The sequence below is a fragment of the Helobdella robusta genome (assembly GCF_000326865.2).
Source record: "Helobdella robusta unplaced genomic scaffold HELROscaffold_5, whole genome shotgun sequence".
Classification (NCBI taxonomy): domain Eukaryota; kingdom Metazoa; phylum Annelida; class Clitellata; order Rhynchobdellida; family Glossiphoniidae; genus Helobdella; species Helobdella robusta.
The window spans coordinates 209,599-236,250 of record NW_008705254.1 but is presented as its reverse complement, the minus strand read 5'-3'; the positions used below and the strand labels follow the sequence as shown (position 1 = coordinate 236,250).

Here is a 26,652-nt window from a genome sequence, read left to right as displayed (position 1 = left end):
CTGAGCCAATATGCATAAATTCATTATAAAAAACAACAGTAGCCATTACTATATATGTACGCACGCAGTTCAAATTTTTCGGGGGGAGAATTCAAAATAGTTTAAGACCACACCTTGCTTAACATCCGATTCCAAGCCGAGCCAAGCCAAGCTGAGCCAATATGCATAGATTTATAAGCGCATTTATATTAAAATTTTGCTCGCTTTTTAAACGAATATCCCAATATAACAAATTCTCCATCCTATTTTAACTTTCTTTGATGCTTTTTAATCAGTCAGGTCACAAAAATCATTAGTGATATCGCAATGAAATCAATTTGAAATTTTTTTTTAATTATTGATAAAATTTTTAAATTGTTGATAAAAATAACTAGTATATATAGTGTATTAAAACGTTTAAAATTTTCTGAGAGAATTTAAAATAATTTGAGACTACACCATAACACAATTGTACAATTTGAATGTGTAAATACAACATTATAAATGTATTATAACTACATGTCTATTTCTTTATTTAGTTCTGCCTGTGTATATTTTGTCAAATTTATTTGATAGGAATTGAATATAACCTTTATACCGGCTGATTAACTACCATGCAGTAAAATAACTACTGTTGATACCATTTCCTCCAACGATTTCGCAACGAATTGCCCATACCATATAATTAGAATAAACTCTTTCAATCAATGTTTAAATTTTTATATTGTCATTTATTCTTTCGTTTTTGTTTCTGTACTAATTTTCGTGTCAGATACAATAATTTAGTTTTTAAGTAAATTTTCATTTTCGTAGCTATACACAAACATGCCTACCTGTTGCATTAAAAATTGCATTAATAATAAATAGAAATGAGAAAATTTCTGATGCATCTTTTCACAGGTTTATTTTCAAATTAACTTCACACTAAAATAAATGTAACAATATTCCTATACTCGTTGAATAGAACTATTTTGTTTTACAATTACATATATTTTATTTTATAGACTATTATAATTTATAATGCTATCATGGATTACCATTTTATTATTAAAAGCAATACTTAAGAAATGCACAAGTTTCTGTAACAGTTTATAAAATTTCAGATTTCCTCAAAATGTAAAAATGCAAAACGATTGGATTAAGTGCATCAGACAGGAAATAAATGATTTCAAATAGCTTCCATCAAAAAATGCAAGAATATGCAGTGACTATTTCTGTAATAAAGATTATAAGGGTTATGATGGAGAAAGGAAGGTAATGCTGAAGAAAGCATTCCCATGTTTTCAAGTTATATTTATATGTCATCAGTTACACAAGGAAGCAATTCACATCATCATTGTACATTGCAACATTATCTATACAAAAAATATAAAATGCATTGACCAATATTCCATGTATTTTATTAAAACTTAGAAAGGGCATAATGACATTGTGAATAATAAACCCTGTTTAGGACTGGGATCATCATCATCATACCAATCACCATTACAAGTAGAGTCAATTTTATATTAATGCTTAACAAGTTAACTAAATTGGCATAATCAAGTTTTTATATGAAATACACATCAAGTATTTAATGTAACAAATAAATTAACAGAAAAATTTCTGGAAAAGTTTAAAAAAATTAGAACATATGACTCTGATCAAAAATCATTCGCGTTGACACTGCATTTGTATGGGCATAAGGCATATGATTATCTTTGGACAAATGGCTTACATCTTCCTCACACTAGGACATTAAGAAAGTAATCTTGTCATACCTGTTCAATAATTTTAATAAGATTGTTTTAAATAACTATTCTCAATGTCATTTTATTAACACTACATTAAAAGGTGGCTACAAAACATTGATGGTATGCCTGGGGTGATTTCTACAAACCTTATTGACTAATGGTGACGAGGATCCTCTGGAACTGTAGGGTCATGACATTCAATCTAGTCATGGATTGAGAAATCAATCCTTGATATATTTGATAACAAACATTTATTATAATATAAGAATGAAAAAAAGATGTAGGTGTAAGGCAAAATCTTACTGGAACTATTATTTTTAGCAATTTATGATTTATTTTTTTATTTATGACTTTATCCATTTTCAATGATACAGATATTTTTAATTATTATTATCCAAATTATACTCATGCCTATATAAATTAATTTGATTGTGGCTATTTCTATGCTTAATTATTTTATTTACTTGCTATAGGTATGCACAGCATTTAATAAATTAATGATAATAATTAATAACACAACATTCTAAGTGCATAAAATATAATAAATTAAAAGTACAATTTTTACAAACCTCATTGGTTATGGTGATGGGGATTCTTTAAAACTGAATGATCATGATCTAACAAGTCATGGATTGATGAATCACTGGAATCACACATTATCTTTAATAAATTTAATAACAACATGTACTACAATTTAAGAATGAGGAATATTTTGTAAAACATTAAATAAAAAAAAATTTAGTTTGAATCACTCATAATTAATAAATTTTAATTAAATTGCAAGTTAGCTTGGGAAGTTTGAAGCTTGAATTGAACAAATTACAAAATTGTTTATTTTATAAAATTGATTGGTAAGTTGTTTAATATATTTATTTAATTTAGTATATTTTTTATTCCCAGACCTAAGCATTGTAAATTAAAATTTTAAAACCAATCAAGCAATAGAATTTAGGATCTTAGGAACAAGTGCTGTTAGTCGTTAATGTAGTAGTAGTATGTACTATTAGTGTAGTGGTTGGTAGTTTCTAGTAGTCTAATCTGTTAATGTTCGTTAGTGTCATCTGTTATTTATTTCAATTAGTAATTAGAATCAGTAGAGATTAGTTTTAGTTTAATTATTAGAGTTTAGTAATTTAATTACTAATTAGTCGTCGTATAGTGTTGTGTTGTTGGTGGTTCACAAAAATTTTTTTTATTTCACCCTATGTTCAACCTTAACCCTAACTTCCGACTTTACGGTTTCTTAACGGTTTCTTTTTTTTGCGAGTTTGTTGGCTTTTCCGGCTGGTGGATTTCACCGCGGCTCGTTTCTCTATTTTCATTTAAATTAATTAATTAAATAGGATTTTTTCATTTTAAAATTCTATCCCAAAACAGCATCTAGTATCACCTTTTAAAACATTTTGAAATTTTAAATAAAAGCAATATTCTGAAATTAGTAAATATACGATCGTAACTTTTGACTTGGGCGATAAAAAATCACCATCCAATTTTCCTCCGGAAGTAAGCTCCTTGTTCGACCGTCAAAAATGAGCGAAGGCCGTTATATTTATTCTAATTATATGGTACAAACATGGATATTATATATATCCATGGGTACAAAGCATAAAATTCAGGTTACATTTTGATTCAAAATCGTTTAAGGGTAGATTGCATTGTCAAGCGTTTTACATTTTATTTATTTTTTTTAAATTCAATAACATTTTAAAAATAATTACTCAAAAAACAGTTTTCCTTTTTTTAGTATTTCGGCTGTTTACATTATACTGTCGCTAACCAGCGAACATGCAGGCTGTATTTAGTTTATTAGTTGCACCGTGGGTGGAGCTTGTGAGTCTCTTTAAACTGTTGACTATAAATATATATTTCTGGAAAAACAACTTTGCCGTCTCCGAGATTACCAAATTATTCTTTAAAAATAAATATTTAATTACAAAATGTGCAATTATTTACGAAAATTTTGAATCTATTTACCATACGTCGTGAATTACGATTTTAAAAGTAAATTTTACTCAAAGTTTACGACCAGTGATGTTTATAGTCTATCAATAAAAATTGTATAGCGCTGTATTTTAATACCCTAAGAACAGGCAGACGCACATGGAAACCGCACGTCACCTAACGACAAGAGAGTAAAAAAATAAGCTTAGATTATTACAATATAATGAATAAAAGTTAAATTCACATTAAGAGAATTCTAAGATTCAAGAGAATAATAAACATATTAAATAATTTTCAATAAATAAATATCGAAGCAAGGATCTTATAATTTTTGATTATTATGCGCATGGGAACTTGTTTCTTACTATATATATCAGACATGATCACACATATATATATATATATATATATATATATATATAACATAAGCATAAGTATATATATATATAACATAAGCATAAGTATATATATATATATGCAAACATTAATTTCAAAATATAAATATTATTAATTTCTAATGAAAACATCAGCTTATATGAACATAACGATATATATATATATGTGTTTGTGTGTGTGTGGGCGTTTGTAAACAACATAGCATCAAAAAATCAACACATTTGAAAAACTGGAAGAAATAAGTATACATATACAATATTTATGATTACTCTCTCTCTTTATATATATATATATATATATATATATATATATATATATATATATATATGTTGGTAATAGATCATAATTTTTACATAGAATATTGTAAAATATATATATATATATATATATATATATATATATGTATATATATACATGCATACAAATAATAATAAAATAATATAGAAATAATAGTAAACGAAGTTTTTTTGGTTCTTTTGTTTGGAATGATTTTTAAAAATAATGTATGCAAAAAATAGTTCAATTTATGTTTCAAGTTTTTTTTCAAAATAGAAATTCTCTCTCTCGCTAACATTTTAAATATTAAAATGCAACAATAACAACAATAGAAATCGGTGAGTTAAAAAATACTCAATAATTATTACCACTACATTAAATTATTAATGTTATGCACACGCACGCACACATTCACACACACACATATATATATATGTAATTTTGGTTTTGAACTCAAGAAACTTGAGAATGATTTACGATCAACCGTTAGAAAAATCAAAAAGTTAAACATGAAGTTAACTAATGCCGAACATGCTGTGATTCTCATCAATAATTGCATTTCTAACAGTCTTAATCCAATATATATATATTTATATATTCATCAATACTAACAATGTTACTATATAATAATATTCTCCCTACCTACTTTTACTATCTTTGCTTCTCTTTTCCTCCAAACATGATCAAGAAGAATAAATAAAACAAAAATTGAACTGAAACGTTATATACATAACATGGAATAAATATAAACGAAAGCGGGAATTAAGTTAAATGACCTTCATTTATTAGTTATTATTAATTAAATAAGTTATTGTTTACTCATCCATCTATTTACCATTATTACAAAGAAGATCGTAACGTCCATTTGTAATGAAATATGTAAAAGTGTAACACCTAGCTAATATGTGTTCATCGGGACATTCATTCTGCCATTCATTCATTTGTCAATTCGTTTGCAATTCATTTAATCATTCGTTCATTCATTTGTTTAATCAATCATTATTCCGTAAAACCATTCACTCGCTCATTCATTCATTCATCATTAGTTTGTTTACAAATTCTCAACTATTAAACCATATATACATGTAGAAAGGTCAACATAGGTACATAATTTAGCAACACGGAGGTGTAAATTAAGTAAAAGTAAGCATACCTAATCAAAAACTTACAAAACTTGGCTTACAAAGTTACCTCCCGTACTTTTAAACAACATGAGAGTCAAATTCAAACGTTCAACAGCCAACTAACTTATCTACGCCCCAACTTGATTTCAATGTAAAACATTCAAACTGTATACATGAATTTATATTACTTTAACGTACATATATATATATATATATATATATATATATATATATATATATATATATATTATTGACTAAACATATTTCTCTCTCTCGCTCTTTCTCTCTCTCTCTCTCTCCCAGATAGAACAAACAAAACTCGCTCAATGATCAGTGTCATCTCATTGTTAAACACGCATAATCATCCTTTGATAAACACGTCATCGCCATCAACACGATCAGCGACAACACATTCATCATCGTCGTCGTCTTCGTCATCATCATTGGTATCAGTACCATCGTCATAGTCACTCTTTACTTTGCAGTATGAACAAATTGTTGGAAGCAGCCAAGGAGATGATGTTTTCAACTGGGTGACACGCTATGTGCAGGATTTTTTTATTATAATCAAGACAGTCTACACTTATCTCATCTTTCTTCCTCTTACTGCCCGTGCAGACTCGCTTGTGCTTCAGACTGCTGCGAATCTTCGTGTTGTCTCGACTCGCTTCGAACGTTACGTCTCGCTTCGTCTCCCGGTCGAATATCTTGAAGAAGTTATTGTAGGAGCCTGCCATTATGTACCTACGTTGTTGCAGAGTTGAAGATTGATGAATGATTGAGTGACTGGCATAACATTGGTCCACAAAAATCAGCTAAAAAGTCTCGAATTTCAGATAAATAAATGAATGATTAGTGAATGAATGAGTGAGTGAAAGACGGTTATATGAAGGAATGAGGATGGTGAATAAGCACAAGTGCATAGTTTAAACAAGCAACCGACCTGTCATTAGCGCTCCAATAACACTCAAACTTATCAAATATGCAGTCATTTTCGTAGAGGGAGCATAATTTACTCCTCAGATAATCGTGCACCGTGTACGTTTCCACCGGGCACTTCTCCATCTGCAAGTCCCACACCTGGTCGCAGATACAAAGTAGGAGAAAGAAATTTGAAAATAAAACTTGGCAGATCTTAAATATAAAATGTATGTGACGAAAAGACGATTCATTACATTCCAAAATTACAAACAGTTTAACAGTATCAGCCACAATCAATTCAGCTTCCAATTAATCAACATAATGCATTTCACTTAATTAATTAGCATAATTCATTTTTTCATCCAATTAACGTGCTATATTTAACCTTGAGTGACAGGTAGTCTCTGGTCAGCATGTACCTGCCTGACCTGCTGAATTTGACATCAGATATGCTGGAGATAATTTCAGAGAAGAAACTCCTATTCACTGGGTCCTCCGTCTCTTCAAAAACTGCTCCACATTGGGAGGAGAAAATTGAACAAGGTTAAACAGTTAAACAATATAATTACCATCATTATAAATATAACAACTTGATAGCTAAAAGTTCTAATTTAATGATAATTAAAATTGCTCTGATAGCAAGAATGCCAAAGATTTTAAATGGAGTGATGTTATTAACATAGCCATCATCATCGTCATAGTCGTCACCATCATGAGCATCATCGTGGAGAACTCACATTTAGAATGTCTATCGCAGAGGGCATTAGACCTCATATCACAAAGCTTCACACATCCCTTGCTGCTGCTGTAAGCAAATATCGAACAGTCTTCAGGGTGAAACTCTGCAGCTGTTATCACCTGAGCGGTGATAATGATGATGGCGATGACGTTGACGAAGATGATGAAGATGATAAGGAAAATGATGTAGATGATGAAAACGGTAATGTAATAAAAAAATAATTATTCCTTTTATGGTGGTTGTTGTAGTGAAGATAAGTCATGATGATGAAAATGAGATGAGATGCAGCAATAACCTCAGTAAGTTCTTCCATGTTGGCTGGTTTTATGTCAACTATATCTGATATTAATGAAAGAATGAATAAATGAGTAAAATGAATGAATGAACAAATGAATGAATGAAAAATTAATAAATAAATGTTTATTTGAATGAATGACAGAACTTAAAAAAAGAAAAAACCAAACTAACTAAAACTCTGATCGGTGATATCAAGATGCCAAAGATTAATTCGCAGGTCGTCTGCAGACAGAAATGTTGCCTGATCGCTATTCGTTGAGATGGAATTGATGTGGTAAGTGTGCGCATTGGAATAGATTCGCCTAGGACTGGCCTCAACCATCGTCTGCATAGGTTCAAAGTGTGGTATGACTAACTGAGAGGGATCCATTATTGAATTAGGGATTAGTGAAGTTGGCAGAGTGTAACTGCCTAGTCGCTTGTTCTTCTCTGTAACTTTCCAGAGTTTGATTGTCTTATCTGTAATAACAATAAAAGCATAAAGAACATTGACTAATAATAATTAGCCTACAAATAACAGATTCAATTAACACACAGCCATGACCTTAAAACAAATAATTAGCATAGAACTAACCATTAGTAGATAAGAGAAAATTTGAGGCATTCAATTTCTTAATCCATTTGATTTTGTTGATCTTCTCTTCAATGTCAAGACTCTTCAAGTAATCAAATTCTGGCTCATGGCTTTGAAACGTGCTGTAGACCTCGTAGTCAACATTTTTAAGACCGTCCGATGTTTTAGTCTTGAAAGAATTTTGTGAGGTGTATCAGCATTTTAAACTAATTTACATACATTATGTATCAAATTTGCATAAATTAGCCAATAGGAATTATGTCATGCAAATACTTACAATGAATAGGATCATAACTTTACTAACCACAGGTCCTCTTTGGAAAATTACTATTCGGCCACCCTTGTCCCCAGTAGCCAATAAACTTCCATCGGCATTGAACTCAACACAGGAAATTATATCAGCTGGAAAAAATTTATTTCAAGTGTTATTTCAAAATATGTTATCAATAATCAATTAAAAATTAATTAGGTAATTATAATTATGAAAAAAGTAAACATGAACAAAGTGGGAGGAGCCAATTGCAAGTAAAAAAGAATAAAACTTATCCTTGACATTAACATTCAAAAACCACACATCATATTTTAATAAAATATACTTTTCAACATACCATCTGAGACAAAATCGTCTGCAGTGCCTTTGACTTGAGAAAAACACCACTGCAAGTCACTCATATCTGCATGGCATGTAATAAAATTATTAATTCATTAGTGAATTGAATATGAATACATTAATAATTAATTCACTAATAAAACTGATAAATGGGGGATTAGACAGTTATTATGAAAATAATGCCCTTGTATACTATCAATTCTCAACATATACAGAGAAAGATATTTTTTTACAAATATCCTAAAAGTTGTAAAATAAAAGAAATGCAACTACTAATTCTATCAAGAAAAAAATGTTACCTACCTGCTTCCATTAGCTAAGAAACGAATGAAATTCAACAATTTTTACGTAATTTGCAAATGTTAAAATCAGTGAAAACGACATTTATGCATAAAAAATAATTGATCAAATGTGCATTTTCAATAGTTTAATTAAAAACGAACAATTTGATCGCCAAAATTTTATTTTGGACAAGTAGACTCAGTATAGCTCTATGTCGACGATTCGACAAAGTTATGCATAGAAAAAAATATTTTTTCAGAATATGTTAGTTTGAGATTTTATTAAATTTCAACTAATAGTTTATGAATATTAGTTACAATTTTTTAAAATAAAATATTATTATGTCAATGTAGAGCAAACGCTCAAAACTTTAAAAAAGAAGTGAATTCATACGAAAACGGCATTAAACTCATTAACTCTATAATAAAATATTACTGTTTAATATATAAATTTTTAAATTAAGCTAAAAAATTTTATTGAACTAGTTTTTAAGTCACAAAATTTAAATCAAATTTTTAACTGTTTATTTTTCCGAGACTACATTTTTTTGTTGTTGTTTTCGTTAAGTCCCAATTTAATTGTTAAATTTAAATTCCTATGAACTTTATATCTCAAAATGCCGTATTGAACTTATCATTTTAAAAAAAACAATTTGCGGCTTAAATCATTTTTAACTCAAAAGTAACGAAGTTTTAAATTTTTTGAGAAATTTTTTGAAATGTCTATAATATCGACAGTGGTAGGAGATGAAGATGTAGACACTAAATTAGATTCTGTGTGCAGAGAGACCCAGAGTATGATTGACATCGCAGCCAAACAACTTTTTGGATTGAGGCAGTGCGCTGCTACAGACGAACTCATTCAGAAGGAGATATGGGAAAGTGAAGTTAGACACTTATTACATATTTAAATTGTTCTCTTATATTTCAATTTCACTGTTCCACTTTATTTACTATGGTAAATTTTATTTAAAATTCCCCTTGAAATTAGAAAAAAATTACATACATGGCATGCAGTTTAAGTTAAGATTACAATATGGTTTACATATATATTATTGACATCAAATTAATTGATTTTTTAATTAAGCAGTATGTATATAATATACTATATAATAATATAATATGTTGTATTCATTGTTCTTTTTCTTCACTACCCAGACAAAACTTGTCTGCTTGTTCAGTAAGATGTTGACAACAAAAGCCAAGTTGAAAAGCAGTGTCCTTCTCCATGACTACCCTAGCACACAGCAGTGGCTGGAGATTGTGGGCATTAAAAAATCAAGAATTGAAGTTAATTTTTTTTAAATTTTTGTTTATAATAATGCTTTTATAATTTAGAACTAAAAATGCAAAAATAATTTTACTTGAACGAGTTGAGTTCTTGCTGTGTAGGTGAAAATATTTGTTGATGCATGAATAGAAAGTTATGGCTAGACATATTTAGACATTTATAATCATTTATAATTTATTCAGAAAAATATAATTTTATTCAAAAACGAAGATGTTGAATAAGAAGCTGACACTGAAGAAGATGTTGGAATGTAGTGAAACAGAATTAGAAGCTGAATTGATGAGGGTAAAGGCCACAGAGGATGAAATTCGTATGCTAATTACTGCCGTTGGGAACCTTAACAAGTGCAAAAGTAAGCTTTTCTAGTTATAACTTGTTAACAAAGTGACAGGCCTGTAGATTTTGGTCTGGTTTTTGTATGAATATCAAGTGAACATAGATTTTCAAACTCTTCATAGACTGCACAGCAGCTAATATCACTTAATTTCCTTGCATTTGCAGACAGCTCTGGCAACATGAATGGGGGCTGGATGTCACTCGGCTACCATTGGTCAACATTCAAACAGACAACATCCTCATTATCATCATCATCATCTACCTCAACATCCATTTCAAATGCCAACACTACCAACAACAACATCAACAATCCCAACAGCAGCAGCAGCAATTTCAATGCAGCACCCAACAACAACTCCTCATACAGTCCCCACCTCAATAATTCTCCAAAATTTCACCACCGCCATCACAATCAACAGCGACCATCTACCTCGTCTCTACCCAATGAAACAGCTCAAATAACACCAAAGTTTTCGAACAGCGCTCAGTTACTTAACAACGTTGACACTTCACAACAAGCCCTCACCTCCGAGAACCACATCGGGCAGATCGGTAGCAGCCACTACGTCCCGGCATCACCACATCTCAATCTCCTTCGACACACACCGTCGCCTACAGCCCAAATGCGGTCGCAGAATTGTAACAAGTACCCTACAACCCCCCCTCCGAATAGGAAGATCAAGTTGACATTTGAACCGATCACGAAGAGTAAATCACACGAGTCGCAGTTATCTTTGAAGATTAATTTAGACAATAATGAAAATAAAAAGTCTGTGCTATGTTTGTCAGTTGAATTTTTAACGATTATTGTGATGTTTGAGATGATGAAAGTGATGATTTTTTGATAATGATGATGATGAGGATGATGATGAATGTTGATGATACAATCACGTATACAACAGCTTCATCGTCGTTCACTCTTTATTGTTCAGTCATGTTTTTAACTTCAACAAACGATTTATAAATGATACAATCATCACACTGTTGTCTTACGTGAACTCACTTTGAAAACTTCTCCTTCTCCTGTACGGCAGAATGCCCAAACGCAAGCCAGGCAACATCCACCTGATCGGTAGTTCAGAGGCAATACCGCCGTCTTCCATATTTAGAAAGCATTCATCTGGAAATTCTGAGGACACCATTGGTCGAATATCTGGCCAATCATCTCCTTTGTTTTCGTCGCCATTTAAATCTCCACAAATTAGTAAATACGATGAAATTGTTGGAGGCGGTGGGGAAGGCAGTCCTTACAGGAGTCAGTTATTCTTAGAAAACATTTATTATCTTTTTATGAATATTGAGCATATGTCAATTTGATGATTAAAATCTATTTATAGACAATCAGCTGGGCGTGCCTTCATCTTCACCTGGTGGCTCACAGCACAAGTTAAAATTAACATTTAATTACCATTTAATTAACATTTCTGAATGAATAAATTAATATATGAATAATAATCAATTAACACTTAATTGTTAATAAGGTTCAAAAGCAAGATGGTCTGGGGGGGTAATTGTGATTTCTGCAAGAAACAATTACTAAGAGGTCGAGTGTGCAAGCATTGCAAGTAAGTAATGAGCGTTCTTCAATTGATATATGCATGTCTCACTACTCTACTACTTTTACTGTACTGCTTTGCTGCTACTACTGCTGCTACTGCCACTGCTATGCTTTTTCTATTATCGCTGATTCTATTAATGCTACTACAACTGATAATGAATTAGTAATAATACTTTCTCTTTATCCTCTAAGGTGTAAATACCACAATTCGTGTGTCTCAAAGGCCTCGTCGTTATGTAAATTCACGTCAGATGATGGTACGTGACTAAATTTTGTTGATTAGTTTTAATAATAATATAATTATTATTTTATTTAATTACAAATAAAAGTTGATATAATTATTATTATATATGAATGTGAGGTTTACAAAATGTTGTTCACAGAAACTCACCACAGGCAACAGCAGTTACTATTGCAGCAGCAACAAAATTTCTTCAACAACAACCTACAACAACAGCATCATCATCTGCATTATCTCCATTACAACAACAACAATCTGTATAATCAACAACAACATCATCACCATCACCATCCCACGCAACAACAACAACAACAGCAGCAACAACATTTTGATTCAAGTTCTACATCTTCTGGAAACTCGTCAACACCATCATCTCCCGCCATAATTGTTTTGAGTAACCACCAGCAGCATCAACATTATCTACGATCTTCTGACCACGCATCTCAATTTATATATCCTGGTATAATTGGCATAACTTATTTTTGTTTTTCACCAATTAACTCTAAAATATAAATCCTGCTATGTTTAACTTCTTTTCATTAATTAACATTCAAATATGTTAATTTATTGTTTTTTAAACGGTTTACTAGCCGCTTATATATGCAAATTCATTAATTAGAATATTTATTTATTCATCTCAGACACAAGTAGGCTAGCCTCAAATGAGAGCAGCTCAATTGTAACGCCTATTGTTGCCGTTTCAAATGCGTTAGTGTTCCAATCAGTGCTATCATCACTTATTCTATCTGTATCATTTTTAATTGATGGCTAGGTGGTAATGGCGTGTTGTTCGTTTATCATACATGTACTGCACATCCATGCAGTGAGAGAGAGAGAGAATAATTGATTTTTATGTGTCCATCATTGCCTGTGCCTTAAGTTTTAATTTTGATTCGTGTCATTTTTTCCAGAGGATGCAGTTAACCGAATGCCTTGTCTGGGCAGTACAAGACAGTTGTGGATATTTGAGTTCAGTTGAATAAAATTTGTACTGATAACATCTGATTGAAATATAGTTACTATTGTAGTTAACTAACAGTTGACCATTTATAGCTGGTAACTAACTACCCATCACTGCTTATTAGTGTACCATATGCTGTCGATTTATTAGTTTGCATATGGATTAACTAATTTGTATATTAATTAGTAAATTTGCATATTAATTAGTTAATTTGCACAACAAATAGACGGGTAGCGGTAGTTCAGGTGACCCGAACACGCAGCTAGATCATTGCGACTCCATTGACAGCAATGATGATAATGCTCTCCACAGAGATAATAGTGTTAGTGATGATGACGACGAGGATGATAATGATGATGATGATGACGACGACGATGATGATGGTGGTGGTGGTGATGACGATGACGAACGCACTGACACAGATTTCCATTGGCCTGAAGGAATGGAACATACCTTACAACGAATTGAAATTCAACGAGTTCGTCGGTGCTGGCAGATTCGGAACTGTTCATAAGTAATTATTAATACCACTATAATTTAATAATAATAATTATTATTATTATTATCATCATCATAATTATATTAATACAAAAACAGGGGATACTGGCACGGCGAAGTAGCCATTAAAGAACTAAATTGGTGTACCAACACAGATGATCAAATTCAACTACAGGTCTGTTTTTTTCGTTTCTCTCTCTCTCTCTCTCTCTCTCTCTCTCTCTCTCTTCTCTCTCTTTCTATCTCTCTCTCTCTTCTCTCTTTTTTTTCTGTCTTACTTTCTTACTTTGGAAACCGTCCAGCCCGTGCTAGCTCGGAAGCACGGACGTTAAAACGACGATGATGAATTAGTTACCAGCACTTCCTACTACCCACTACAATCCAGGCATTCAAGTTGGAAGTCACAAATTTGAGAAAAACTCGACACGAAAATTTGGTCTTGTTCATTGGAGCCTGCATGGAACCACCCAAACTTGCTATCATAACTAGGTATGTATGCTCTTCCTCTCTTTTTCAGATTCTCTCTCTCTCTCTCTCTTTCTCTGTAATATCCACATCATCAATATCATTCAATGATTTTTTGTATGTGTTAGTTTATACGTATAAGATTCAAATATGGCCCCTACAAACGTATAGCTTTGTGAATGGGATGACTCTTTACGAGCGGATTAGAATTAGGAAAGAAAAAATGGCGCTCAATCACGTCGTTATCATCGCATCTCAGATTGCTGTGGTTAGTTGATGTTGTTGTTGTTGATTTGTCGTTCTCAACTTCATTTTCATCATAGTCATCGTCTCGTTGACAACTTCAACATCATCAACAACATCATTTTCAGGGTTTAGGCTACCTTCACAGCAAAGGCATCATACACAAAGACCTCAAAACTAAAAACATTTTTGTTGAAAGTTTGAAAAACTCGTCTGCTGTTTCAAAAGTTGTCATCAGTGATTACGGACTTTTCTGCGTCACTAAACTATGCTCTGGGGCCAGGTGGGTTAAGTTGGTGACGGTTTTTAGAGTGAACAAATTTTGTACTTTGGCAAATTTTTTGAGGGTATTTTAACTGTGAAACTTTTGAACACTTTTTAATCCAAACTCTAATTTATAAAAATAGGAAAGGAGGATGGCTTGAAATTCCGAATGGTTGGCTGAGTTACATCTCTCCAGAGATTGCCAGAAAATTAAAAGCAGGAAACCAAAATGAAGTCGACCTTCCATTCTCTAAAGAATCTGACATCTATGCATTTGGGTCTGTCTTTTATTTAAATTATTTTATTAAGCGGTAATTTTCTGTAATAGCACAGAATGATATTTAATCAACAAACTATAACTCTTATTAGAAACCATTCGCTGCCAAATTTCTTTCATATAAACACTCATAACTTTCTCTAACTGAAATTAAAAAAAAAATATAGGACAATATGGTATGAACTACTGACCGGTGACTTACCACACGACAAACAGCCCCCAGAATGCGTTATCTGGAGGGTTGGGAAGGGTGAATATCACCCTACTGTCAACCTTCAAACAGAGTTCAAGGTCATTATATTATAATATTTTATAATAATAATTATTAGTCAGAATATTTTTTATGACAACTTATGATGTTAGTCCTAATTCCAACTGAATAACTTTAAAGGAAATTTTGATGAAGTGCTGGTCTCTGGAGCCAGCAGATCGCCCGACGTGTCAACAGATCTGTAAAAGTTTGGAAACCTTGCCTAGGAAGCGTTTAGCAAGAAGTCCCTCACATCCGGTTCAGTTATCTAGGAGTGCGGAAAGTCTGTTTTGAGGCCCGCCTATGGCAGACGACACACAATCACGGAGATGTGTGTGTGTGCGTGTGTATGTGTGTGCGCTTGTGTGTGGTGTGTGTGTGTGTATGTTAAGTCTGTAAGCTATTTCCAGCTAAGATTTTATTCATGTTCTCTGTTGTTGTTTATCATACCATTATTTTTTCCATTTCAGGTTTTCCTAGCCTAATTTTTTTTGTTATCGTTGTTTCGTCGTCGTTGTTCACTTTCTTTAAGAAATTGTTTTAAATATTCAATTTTTTAAAAGTTAATAATCAAATGATACATTCTGGTATTATTTTTGGTGTTGTTATTGTTAATAATAATATTATTATTATTATATAGAATTCATTCTGTGAACAGTTTTAGATGCTAAACCTTAAAATCTACATTTCTCTCTATTTTTATTCTGCATTTTTGTTATCTCAAATGTGAAAGTACAAAAATGTCTTAATGGTAAAATTTGATTTTATCGTGTCTCTCTGTTGTTATTTTACTCTTGTTTTACGTCCGAACTTAACTTGCTTTTTAATTTTAATTAATTACTAATTTTCAATTTTCATTACAAACTTGACGTGGGATATCTTTTTAATCTGCATTATTTAACATCATTTTGTTTTTTACTTCTTATAAATGTATTTTTTGTATTATAATCAAAAATTATGATTGGTATTATTAACTTTCAAGTGAGTTCACACTAGCTCTTCCTAATTTTCGTGAATACTTCCTCAAATTAGGAAAGTTCTTAATGCAGTCACTATCGTTGACAATTTTAATACTATGAAGTTTAACATTTTTGTCTCTTGCTTGTGATTGTACATTCGACATACCGACATTCTTTGTGCGTATTTGGCGATATTTCATAACTTTAAACAAATTTTAATAATCAAAGTTTTAATTATGTCTTTGAAAACGTATTGTACGCGTCAGTCTTTGATTAATATCATCTTGTTAATTTGTACAAATTTTTGATATTTTGTTTAAATTTTCAACCAGCTAATTCTTAAACTTATTCTTCAATTTTTGTCATTAACTCAACTAAATGCTTTGATTTCTTAACGCTTACGTGACGTAATGCGAAAAAATATAAATCAATTTTAAAAGAATTCCGTTATGAGAAGTTTGTAAACAAAGTTTTAAAATAATTCTACCTCCAAGCAATCTCAGTTTTGTTTCATTTTGTAAAATATAAATGGCCGGGAGATTGGAAGCATTGATTCAATTGCAGAAGAAGATAAACGAATATGAAGTTGATTTTGATTTGAAAAGAACTCTTCTCGAAAATAAATTCGAGTCCGTCATCAAATCCTTATACGAGCAGGTTAGTAAATTGAATATATATGAGTATGTATCCATTATCAATGTATCATCGAAATTAGTTAGTTCAGATCTTCCTTTTTCGATATTTAGAGAGCTAAGATAATCTCGGAAGATTATACTGACAATGCCAATAACAACGCGCACAGTGCTTGGAATGCCAACAAGTCTGCCAACACTCAAACGAAAGATGAGATTCAAGGGTTTTGGTATGAGGCGTTCATGAATTCAAAATACGTTGAAGCCATCATTCAAGTAGATTTTATGGATTTTATTCAATTTAAATAATTGAGAATAATGCATTCGATTTCTTGATAAAATTCATCTGCTTTCAAGGAAACTGATAGAGATGCTTTGATGTATTTGACAAATGTCAATGCCTATACAGATATTTCACAATTGAAACATGACAGGCAATACGTTAGCATATTCCAGCAGTGGTTATGATTTGTTTCACTTCTGATTGAATGCAATTTCATTTTTTTCAAACAGTCTTTCAGATTAGATTTCCATTTTGCGCCAAATCCTTATTTCCACAATCACGTGCTTACGAAAACTTATTTTGTGAGCGTTAAAACTGACAAAGACAACCCGCTGCATTACAATGGACCAAAAATTTACAAGAGTGTAGGGTAGGCTTAATTTTAAATCTGAAACAACTTATATATTAATAAAATTAAATGAATTTTTTTTCAGTTGTGATATCAAATGGAAAACGGGAATGGATTTAACAGTTATAACGAGCAATAAAAAAAATTCATCTTCTGTGCTACAATCTGGTTTATATTATCAAGGTATTCTTCTAAATTTTTCAAATGATTTTGTTATTTAACAAAGGATGGTTTGTAATTACATAGGCGCATTGAAAAAATGGTATGAGAAGAAAGGACTAGCCACGTTTTTCAACTTTTTCAATTTTCCTGAGAGTTAGAAAAAAATTTTTTTTGAGTGAAAATATTATATTTCTTTACAATATTTGTTGATCATATTTTTTCACAGTTCCTGAAAATGCAGTGTTTGTAAGTGTATTTTATATTTTGATCTACAGCCGGTAGTTTGATGACTTAACCTTTCGACAGGACGACGAAGACGCCAGTGTATTGGATGACGATTTCCAATTGGGTTGGCACATCAAAGATGAACTTATTCCCCAGGCTCTGTTCTACTATCTTGGTGACATTTCAGATGATGAAAGCGACGAGGAAAGTGACGAGGATACTGAAGGAAGTAGTGCTGACAGTGCTGAATCCGATGAGGTGATCAAAGATGATGATGGCATTGTTGAGGAGCACGACCGAATCAAAATTAAAAAACCAGTTCTCTCCACTACTAGATCTGATAAAAAGTCAAGAAATGTTTAACTATCTTGCGTTGAACTGCCTACAAAGTTTTGAATTCGAACAAATTAAGTTTCACTAAAAGTACATTTAAATTGATATTTTTCAAACAAGTTTGCCAACATTATAATTGTTATTATTATTAAAAAATGTTGTGAATGTTATCGTTCACAAGGTAATAAGTTGTTTAAAACTATTTTTTAAAATTTTCGTTACTAAACAAAAAGCATAGATGTCTTTTGTTTGAAAAATTGTGTCTTCTAACGTTTGATCTACACGAATGTATAGAATAAGTAGACATGAAATTGTAGGCTGATAATTGTTAAAAAATGAACCTCTTCATTATTAATCAGATAGTTCGCCATATTAACTCCGCACATGTTTATGTGTTGATTGTTTTTTGTCGTTTGAAGGTCGTCAAAAAATGGATAAGAACAAGATTAGTGAAATAATGAGCAAGTTGTCGAAGAATGGCAAAGGTGCCGGAGTGGGTCTTGGACTTTTGGCGGCCGCTGGTGGACTGTTGTATGGCGTTTCTCAGGCTACTTATACCGGTGGCAATCTGTTTTTTTTTACTTTTTTCAATTTTAGTCTTGTTTAAAATTTGGTTTCCTAATTTGTTAATCTGATCTGATTGGTTCTCTCAGCAGTTTAAATTTTTTGGAGGATGTGTTTGCTTATAATAGTTGATGTTTGTTTGGGAAGTGGAAGACTTCATTCTTCATAGAATCAAAATTACATCATTTGTCACTGCCATCTCCAATTTTCAAAAGATACAACCTTCTTCTTTAGCAGTTTAGCTGCTTTTCACATGTTACATTTTCTTAATAAAGTTAAAAAATAATAAACATTACAAATAAAAATTTGATTGGCAGTTGACGGTGGTCACAGGGCCATTATTTTTAGTAGGATTGGAGGTATAAAGCCAGACATTTACACTGAAGGCTTACATTTTAGGTATTTATTACATTATATAATTGCACTGTATTCTATTATATGTTATTTATATGCATTCTGTATTGTATGGGTTTTGTATTGTATGTATTGTTTTATATTGGTTATTATACTAGCTTATAAACAAGTGTCAGTTTATGTATTACATAAGTTTGTGTTTGCAAAATTTTGTTGAAGATCAATTAATAATTTCATATTTTCAAATAGTTCATTTAAAAATTAAAAATGTTTTAAATGATGAGATTATTTTAGACATTTGATGAAATGCTAATTGATAGAGTTCCATGGTTCCAATATCCAATAATATATGACATCAGAGCTCGACCAAGAAAAATTTCTTCTCCAACAGGAAGCAAAGGTTTATTCCTATTTTCCTTTCCTATTTTTGAAAATTTAAAGAAATTTTGAAATTAACTTTAGATTTGCCAATAGTGAATATAATAATAATGGTAGTCTTACAAAAAATCTTGAAAATACTTTCAGATTTGCAGATGGTAAATATATCTTTGCGAGTTCTGTCGAGGCCGGATGCCATGCAACTGCCCACCATGTACAGACAGCTGGGAGTCGATTATGATGAGAGGGTTTTGCCTTCTATCTGCAATGAGGTTGTTAGATTGACTGATTGAATGGGTGATGGATTTTGTTTTTATTTGACTTAGAAGGTATTTTTTTAATACTAATGAATTCTGGCTTATCTTTAATTTAACGGTGATGTTTATTGTTTGAGTCTGGGGTTTTGCTACAATTGGGGGATTTTAGATGATAAATGTTAAATTAAAATTTTGTATTGTTTTGTATTTAAGATAGATTCTTAAATTTTATTTATTTAGGTTTTGAAGAGTGTTGTAGCCAAGTTTAATGCTTCACAACTAATAACCCAACGTCAGCAGGCAAGTTATCATTTAATGTTATTTCTGTTCCTCTCCTCGCTAGTTCTCTCATTTTTATCATCTTATCTATCTCTCTCTCTCACTTCCACCATTTAGTTTCATTTCATTTATATTTTCGCAGGTCAGTTTGTTAGTTCGTAAGGAGTTGATCGATCGAGCTCGAGACTTCAACATCATCCTCGATGATGTAGCAATCACTGAACTTACTTTTGGCAAAGAGTACACTGCAGCTGTCGAAGCAAAACAGGTTAGGGAATTAAGGAATTAACTAATTAGAGATATGTCTAACTTTTGTGATGGCAGTCAAGATGATGATATTGTTAAAAATGCTCATAAGATAGCACAACAAGAAGCACAAAGGGCTCAGTACATTGTTGAGAAGGCAAAGCAGGAGAGACAGCAGAAAGTTGTTCAGGCAGAGGGAGAGGCCAAAGCAGCTAAACTGGTTGGTTGGCTGATGGTGATGATTGAGGAATTATTTAATGATAGTAACTTTAATATTTGATGTGCAGTCCATTCTTTTAGTTACAGTTGTAAATTATTACATACACATCCAAGCATTTCTCTCTATCTTGCCCTCTCTCAATCTAAGTCGTTATTCATCTTCTAATCTAGTTTTTTTCAAAATAAATTAAAATTTTGAGACAGTTTCTTACCAAAAAAAGATTGATCAGTTTCTCATCTCAGCAAAAAATTTATGGCAAAAATGATAATTGTAAATATAATAAAAATTATGATCCGAAGTTTTAATTATTAATTATAATATAACTCAAAGATTGGTGAAGCAATTTCAAAGAATCCAGGCTACCTGAAATTGAAGAAGATAAGAACAGCCCAAAACATTGCTAGAACTGTAAGTAAACATGGCTGTAATTAGTAATTTTAAATTTATTATTTACACATAATTTATTATTATATTTTATAATAATAATAATTATTATTATATATTTGTGGTTACAGATAGCAGCTTCTAGGAACAGAGTATATGTTCAATCTGGAAGCTTGATGCTGAATGTGAGTGACAAGGAATTCGATGAAAATCTTGAATCCCAGTTGGTCAGGGGGAAGAGGAGATAATTTGATGAATTAATTATGTTAATCAGCTGTGCTAATTATGTTGATTAGTTGGTTAATTAAGCCAAGTTATTAATCATTCTGCTAACTACTGTTTTCTGGCTTATAATTATTATTGTTGATGAAAGAGTGTAGAAGTTGGAATGTTATGTTACATGATATTGTTGCATTTTTTGTTGATGTGTTGTTATTTTTAGGTTATGTCTCATAAAGTTTTGAAAGCTTTTTTGTTATAAATGTATGTGTTGGTAGGGTTGTACAAATGTACACCTACATGTACACATAGGTACATACATATACATACAATACAATCATTGCATCCACGCATATATAACACATACACGTATACCGATGTTTCTAGAATTTTCTAATTAAATTTTTAACAACATAAATTAACAAAACGGAGCTTTCTTTGTTATTTATTTCATTTTTTTGGCCTCAACAGAAGAAATATTACATGTATAAGTTGTTAATTCGTCCGTGTACTTTTGCAGACAGGTTAGCGTTGACTGCATGCACATTGTACAGTAATTATAACGATATATCTATATCTATCTATCTATACATGTGTATGAATTTATATTATTGAGAAATATGACGAGGAAGGATGGTGGTATTGTACGTGTAGTTTTAAATACGGGATGTACCGACTCGTGAACGTAGTAATGTACGACCTAATATGAGACATTCATGGTACACACGTGTGTTAATAATATATAAATGAAATGTATTTGATAATTGAAGTGATTAGCGATAGCTAGCGATTAACTGACGGAATAAATTCATGATACACGATAAGGATGGCGATATTAATGTCTAGATATTAAAGCAATCACTATGGCTCAAGCAAAATGCGGGCGGGGCAGGTGCAATTAAGGATACTTATTGTAGCGATTAAGAATACTTGTAGCAAGATGAAGAAGTGAATTTATTAGTAATTCAAGTGAAGCGTAGTTATCATTGAAGTGACTTAATAGTAGTAGAAGTAGTAATATTAGAACAGTAGTAGTGATGGTAGAAGTTGAAATATAGTATTAGAAATAGCAATCTTGGAAAAAGCAAAATGCAGTTTTACTGTTTAAAACATTTTAATCTAAAAAAAGGAAAAGTGGTGGTAGAGTAGTAGTAGTAGTAGTAGTGGTAGTAGTTAAAATGTACGCGTGGCAGTAGCAGGAGTTATTGCAGTAAAAGTGTTGTTGAGGAATTTTTTGATGTTTTTACCCCTAATACAAAATTCAACCCCTAAAAAATGACGATGATGATAACAACGATATTAATAATAATGAATAATAATAATAAATAAATAATAACGATCTTCTAAATATACCCTATATAAAATCACATTCAATAATAATATGGGTGACAATAACGACAATAATAATAACAGCCATGACATCAACAACAATAATAATAATAATAATGGTAATAAAATTAAACACTTACGATATAACAAATGAATAATAATAATAGTAATATAATTAAATAATAACGAAGGAAGGATGAGGGATAGATTCACAGAAGGAAAAAATGAATAAAATTTAACCGAACATTGAGCAAATTTAGAAGAAAATTAATAATAGTAATAATAATAAAGGGAAGAACAATATTATAATAATATAAATAATCAGAATAATAATAAAAGTAGTGATAATGATAGCAACAACGACTCCAATGAAAGGTGGAGCACGCGTTGGTATTATAACCAAACTACGTCCAACAATATGCGAGAGATCACATAATATATATATATATATATATTATATACATTATATCATTCATGTATATATTTTTCAATATATTTACAAAGAAATAGTATACAAGGTGCATATACATACATATTCAAGATTTATATATATATGTATATACATTATATATATATACTAATACATACACACACACACACACACACATATATATATATATATATATACATAGAGAGAAAGAGAGAGGGAGAGAAAAGGAGAGAGGGAGACGAAGGCAGAAATAAGACTTTTTTTTGTGTTTTGATATTTTAAATTATTAAAAATAATTATAACATAAATACAAATAAAGAATAGAATTGAAAGAAATACAACAGTAAATGAATAATATTAATAATTAAATAATTATACAATTTTTTTTCTATAGATAATTATCTAAAATTTATTTATAAGTAAATTTTTTCTGTTTTTATTGGCTTATAATTTTAGTTAACTAATAAATTTACAAAACATCTTTTAAACCTTTTCGTGATAAATAGAAATAAACATTTATAATTATTTTAATAGTAAAAATATTCATTAAAGAAAGTTATAACAATGGCATCTTCATCTGCACGCATACATATGCCAACACTTTTTTCAACGTATATATTTTTTTAAACCTTAGATGAGAAATTGTATTTTTTAATAAAAGGTATTTTTGGCCAGACGAGAAGGCATTAAAATATCATACAATGATGATAATGTTATATTTTACATTATAGTAATGTTGTAAAACACAATAACTTTACACACACACATGTATTTGCTATGTACAAATAGTTATACATATATATCAATAAAGTATATATATATATATGTATATATATATATATATGAATCAATAAAGTATATATATATATATATATATATATATATATATACATACACATATGTGTGTGTTTTTACTTGAATATATATAAATATGTACGTGCAAATAGAGAAAGGTAGGGTACAACTAACGGCTGAAGATATAAAAATTGCCTAATTTTAGTGAAAAAAATGAAGAATAACATTGTATAATGCATCAAAAAGTAATTTGTGAAGTGCACGCATATAATTAATTAATTAATAATTAAGATGGCGATAAATAAGTTTGTTTTTATTTCATTATGAGTGTTGTGATTTTTTTTTTCATTTATTTACAAGTGGAATAAAAGAAGGAGAAATTACAATACTAACAACAAACAACAACAATAATAATAATAATGATAATAATAATAATGATAATAACATTAATAATAAAAAGCGAAGACCTAGTTAGAGTTTGGGCAAAAAAAACACAACCAATCACAGTGAGAAAAACTGGCCAACTAACTGACCAACAAATCAGTCAACTAGCCAATCACGGGCAACCAACCGGTCGATTCACCGACCAATCAGTGAATAGAATGATTTAATTACTTATTTTCATTACACCGTCATCTGGGCATCTTAGTTAGGATAAGAAAAATATTGATATATATGCATAGGTTATAAATATCACGTTCTACAAACTACAACCATTAAAAGGGTAAATATGGTAAAAATAATAAAGGTATGGAAGGTAGTAACATTAATAAAGATAATAATACTAATATATAAACAAACGCATGAGAGCAAACAAAAGAAAAGAAATGATGTTGTTGAACAGTGCTGTTCACGTGTTGTTAGACCGACTTTGTTGATGTTGTTGTTTGTATTTGTTTTTTATGCTGTTGCTTATCACGTAATAGTATCTATTGTTGTTGTAGTTGTTTGAATGTGGTTCTATATCTGAACAACTTCGAGATTTAACAGCTGCTTTCGTTGCTGTCCTCGCTGATGTTGTTTTTGATGTCATTTGAGTTGATGTCGTCTGAGTTGATGTCGTCTGAGTTGATGTCGTCTGAGTGGATGTCGTCTGAGTTGAAGTGGTGAAGTTTTGTTGGGACGTTGAATGGCAAACTACATCTCTGTATGATCGTTTTGTTGTTAACGTGGTGGCCTCTGTTGATGTGGCTGTCGTTGGTAAGGTCGCATGTGGTTGTCTTGCTGGCTGTTGTGCTAATTCACAGGCCGTGAAAACATCTGGAGAATCTCGATTCTGTTGAGAGCAACAATCGATATTGATGATATTGCTATTGTTGATGACGATGTTGTTGATTTCGTTGTCGGCGCCATCGTCATTGTAGCAGAAGAAGGCAGTGTCTTGTTCTCTGTTCATGGTGTTGTTTTCATCGTAAGTGGATGTAGAGACGGATTGATGTTGTGGTGGCGGTTGTTGTTGTTGCAGTTGATGATGTTGTCGGTGAAGTGGCGATATTTTGAGCGTCAGTTGAAATGACTGACAGGTGACGCTGGGTGTGGAAAATATTAATTAATAATATTAACAAATATAGTATTCTCTCCACGAGAAATTAAACATAAAAACAAGCTAACTCCTCAATACGCCCATCCCTATTTCCCTTGGCACCGGAAATACCAGAGTCAAGGGAACCGGCCAGGCAATCATTATCATCATCAGAAAGAAGGGCGACATTTTCCGAAGACGTTGATAATGATGACGATTTGACGGCTCGTGACGATGGTGACGGTGGTGACGATATAGACTGGAGGATCAGCGAATCGTCGTTTTTCAAATTGTTTTTTATCATCATCTCGAGGTCACAGCATTCCTGCAAATCAAAATTATCATCATTACTAGTATTATTAACGTCGATTAAACCACAATTGACGGTCTTGTTATCATCATCAGCAACAAATTCATCATCATCACCCTCACCTCAGCCACATTCATCACCACAACAGGCGCGTCTCACATCACCATCATAGCAATGTACCATCATATTCTACATCATCAGTACCACCACCACCACCATCATCAGCAGCAAAGTACTGACATCAAAATCAATATTAGAATTTGACGGTGTTGGCAAATCGACAGACATCGATGATGATGACGACGACGATGAAGAGGACGACGACGATGAAGAGGACGACGACGATGATGATGTCAATGCATAGGCAACTAGATTTGTCCTATGTATGTGCGTATATATATATATATATATATATATATATATATACAACAACAACACACGTTTAGACAACATTTTCTCCGAGATCGGGGGTTGCCGTTTGGCTACCTATGATGAAACTGAAATACCCCTCGACGCCATTCACATGTCACTCGCCTCAGTATCACGCAACCCCGCTTTCACCCTGTCCTTCTCCACCTGCTCTCTCCATCCCAATCGCGGACGACCCCTTCCTACCACTCCTTCAATCTCGAACTCCAACGCTCGCCTAATCCCGACCCTTTCATCCCTTCTCAACACATGTCCATACCACCGCAATCTCGATCTCCTTATCAATGTCACAATGTCCTCATTCAGTCCCATCATCGACATCAGCTCTGTACTACTCCTCCTATCCTTCACTTTAACCCCATGCATCATCCTCACCATAGCTCTTTCAGCCCTCTGCAGTACACTTTCCTCCTCTCTCCTCAACACCCAAGTTTCACCACCATATACCATCGCTGCTCTCACACATGCTTTATATACCCTCCCTTTCATTTTCACTGACCATATATATATATATATATATATATATATATATATATATATATATATATATATATATATATATACATATAGATATATATACATATATGTTAGAAGGAGACGCTATTTGATGCAGTATGGTAGGAATTATACCCAATTGAATTCTAATGTATATATATATATATATATATATATATATATATATATATATATATATATATATATATATATAGAGGTGTGTCTTTTTCTATTTTCTTTACT

The 26,652-nt window shown here is 31.5% G+C and overlaps 5 protein-coding genes across 5 annotated transcripts in view; 3 read left to right on the top strand and 2 right to left on the bottom strand.

Moving 5' to 3' along the window:
- Positions 1 to 5,563: 5,563 nt before the first annotated feature.
- Positions 5,564 to 8,664, bottom strand: HELRODRAFT_95199 (hypothetical protein). Its single transcript, XM_009027007.1, has 10 exons — positions 8,589 to 8,664; positions 8,288 to 8,382; positions 7,981 to 8,149; positions 7,578 to 7,865; positions 7,405 to 7,448; positions 7,108 to 7,228; positions 6,756 to 6,880; positions 6,393 to 6,529; positions 5,726 to 6,193; positions 5,564 to 5,697 (listed from the first exon to the last, which is right to left on the bottom strand). The coding sequence occupies exons 1-9, from the start codon at positions 8,650 to 8,652 to the stop codon at positions 5,917 to 5,919; spliced, it is 1,320 nt and encodes a 439-aa protein (XP_009025255.1). The 5' UTR covers positions 8,653 to 8,664; the 3' UTR covers positions 5,564 to 5,697; positions 5,726 to 5,916.
- A 926-nt stretch (positions 8,665 to 9,590) lies between these two features.
- HELRODRAFT_189079 (hypothetical protein) lies at positions 9,591 to 16,711 on the top strand (the record flags this gene model as incomplete). Its single annotated transcript, XM_009027045.1, has 18 exons — positions 9,591 to 9,758; positions 10,030 to 10,161; positions 10,373 to 10,514; positions 10,664 to 11,267; positions 11,533 to 11,753; positions 11,836 to 11,884; positions 11,980 to 12,063; positions 12,249 to 12,313; positions 12,939 to 13,021; positions 13,485 to 13,580; positions 13,681 to 13,772; positions 13,856 to 13,931; positions 14,142 to 14,245; positions 14,393 to 14,489; positions 14,593 to 14,747; positions 14,872 to 15,006; positions 15,173 to 15,296; positions 15,397 to 16,711. 18 exons carry the CDS (start codon positions 9,591 to 9,593, stop codon positions 15,547 to 15,549), a joined length of 2,580 nt encoding a protein of 859 aa, XP_009025293.1. The 3' UTR covers positions 15,550 to 16,711.
- A 31-nt stretch (positions 16,712 to 16,742) lies between these two features.
- On the top strand, positions 16,743 to 18,228 carry HELRODRAFT_163056 (hypothetical protein; the record flags this gene model as incomplete). The annotated part of the gene is made up of 8 exons (XM_009027044.1): positions 16,743 to 16,871; positions 16,961 to 17,122; positions 17,204 to 17,287; positions 17,360 to 17,499; positions 17,564 to 17,661; positions 17,725 to 17,793; positions 17,867 to 17,886; positions 17,947 to 18,228. 8 exons carry the CDS (start codon positions 16,743 to 16,745, stop codon positions 18,226 to 18,228), a joined length of 984 nt encoding a protein of 327 aa, XP_009025292.1.
- A 339-nt stretch (positions 18,229 to 18,567) lies between these two features.
- HELRODRAFT_185064 (hypothetical protein) lies at positions 18,568 to 21,595 on the top strand. Its single transcript, XM_009027043.1, is given in 10 exon segments — positions 18,568 to 18,758; positions 19,080 to 19,161; positions 19,437 to 19,516; positions 19,642 to 19,766; positions 19,992 to 20,047; positions 20,169 to 20,298; positions 20,389 to 20,496; positions 20,827 to 20,904; positions 21,012 to 21,451; positions 21,467 to 21,595. The coding sequence occupies 9 exon segments, from the start codon at positions 18,629 to 18,631 to the stop codon at positions 21,126 to 21,128; spliced, it is 906 nt and encodes a 301-aa protein (XP_009025291.1). The 5' UTR covers positions 18,568 to 18,628; the 3' UTR covers positions 21,129 to 21,451; positions 21,467 to 21,595.
- A 2,908-nt stretch (positions 21,596 to 24,503) lies between these two features.
- HELRODRAFT_163054 (hypothetical protein) overlaps positions 24,504 to 26,652 on the bottom strand; it is a gene marked incomplete at both ends in the record, with an annotated part of 4,924 nt that continues 2,775 nt past the window's right edge. Inside the window, 2 exons of the mRNA XM_009027042.1 lie at positions 24,504 to 25,182; positions 25,265 to 25,500. Coding sequence (XP_009025290.1) covers positions 24,504 to 25,182; positions 25,265 to 25,500 — 915 coding nt within the window. The remainder of the gene's footprint in view (positions 25,183 to 25,264; positions 25,501 to 26,652) is intronic.

What these genes read in the sequence shown, in the direction of transcription:
- HELRODRAFT_95199 (XM_009027007.1), bottom strand. Translation starts at nt 8,652, where the DNA reads ATGAGTGACTTGCAGTGGTGTTTTTCTCAAGTCAAAGGCACTGCAGAC. An exon ending in TTTTCTCTTATCTACTAATG is followed by an intron (nt 7,866 to 7,980) that starts GTTAGTTCTATG and finishes TTGTTATTACAG; the next exon opens with ATAAGACAATCAAACTCTGG. An exon ending in TATCACCGATCAGAGTTTTA is followed by an intron (nt 7,449 to 7,577) that starts GTTAGTTTGGTT and finishes CATTAATATCAG; the next exon opens with ATATAGTTGACATAAAACCA.
- HELRODRAFT_185064 (XM_009027043.1), top strand. Translation starts at nt 18,629, where the DNA reads ATGGATAAGAACAAGATTAGTGAAATAATGAGCAAGTTGTCGAAGAAT. An exon ending in TTCTCAGGCTACTTATACCG is followed by an intron (nt 18,759 to 19,079) that starts GTGGCAATCTGT and finishes TTTGATTGGCAG; the next exon opens with TTGACGGTGGTCACAGGGCC. An exon ending in CAACTAATAACCCAACGTCA is followed by an intron (nt 20,048 to 20,168) that starts GCAGGCAAGTTA and finishes ATTTATATTTTC; the next exon opens with GCAGGTCAGTTTGTTAGTTC.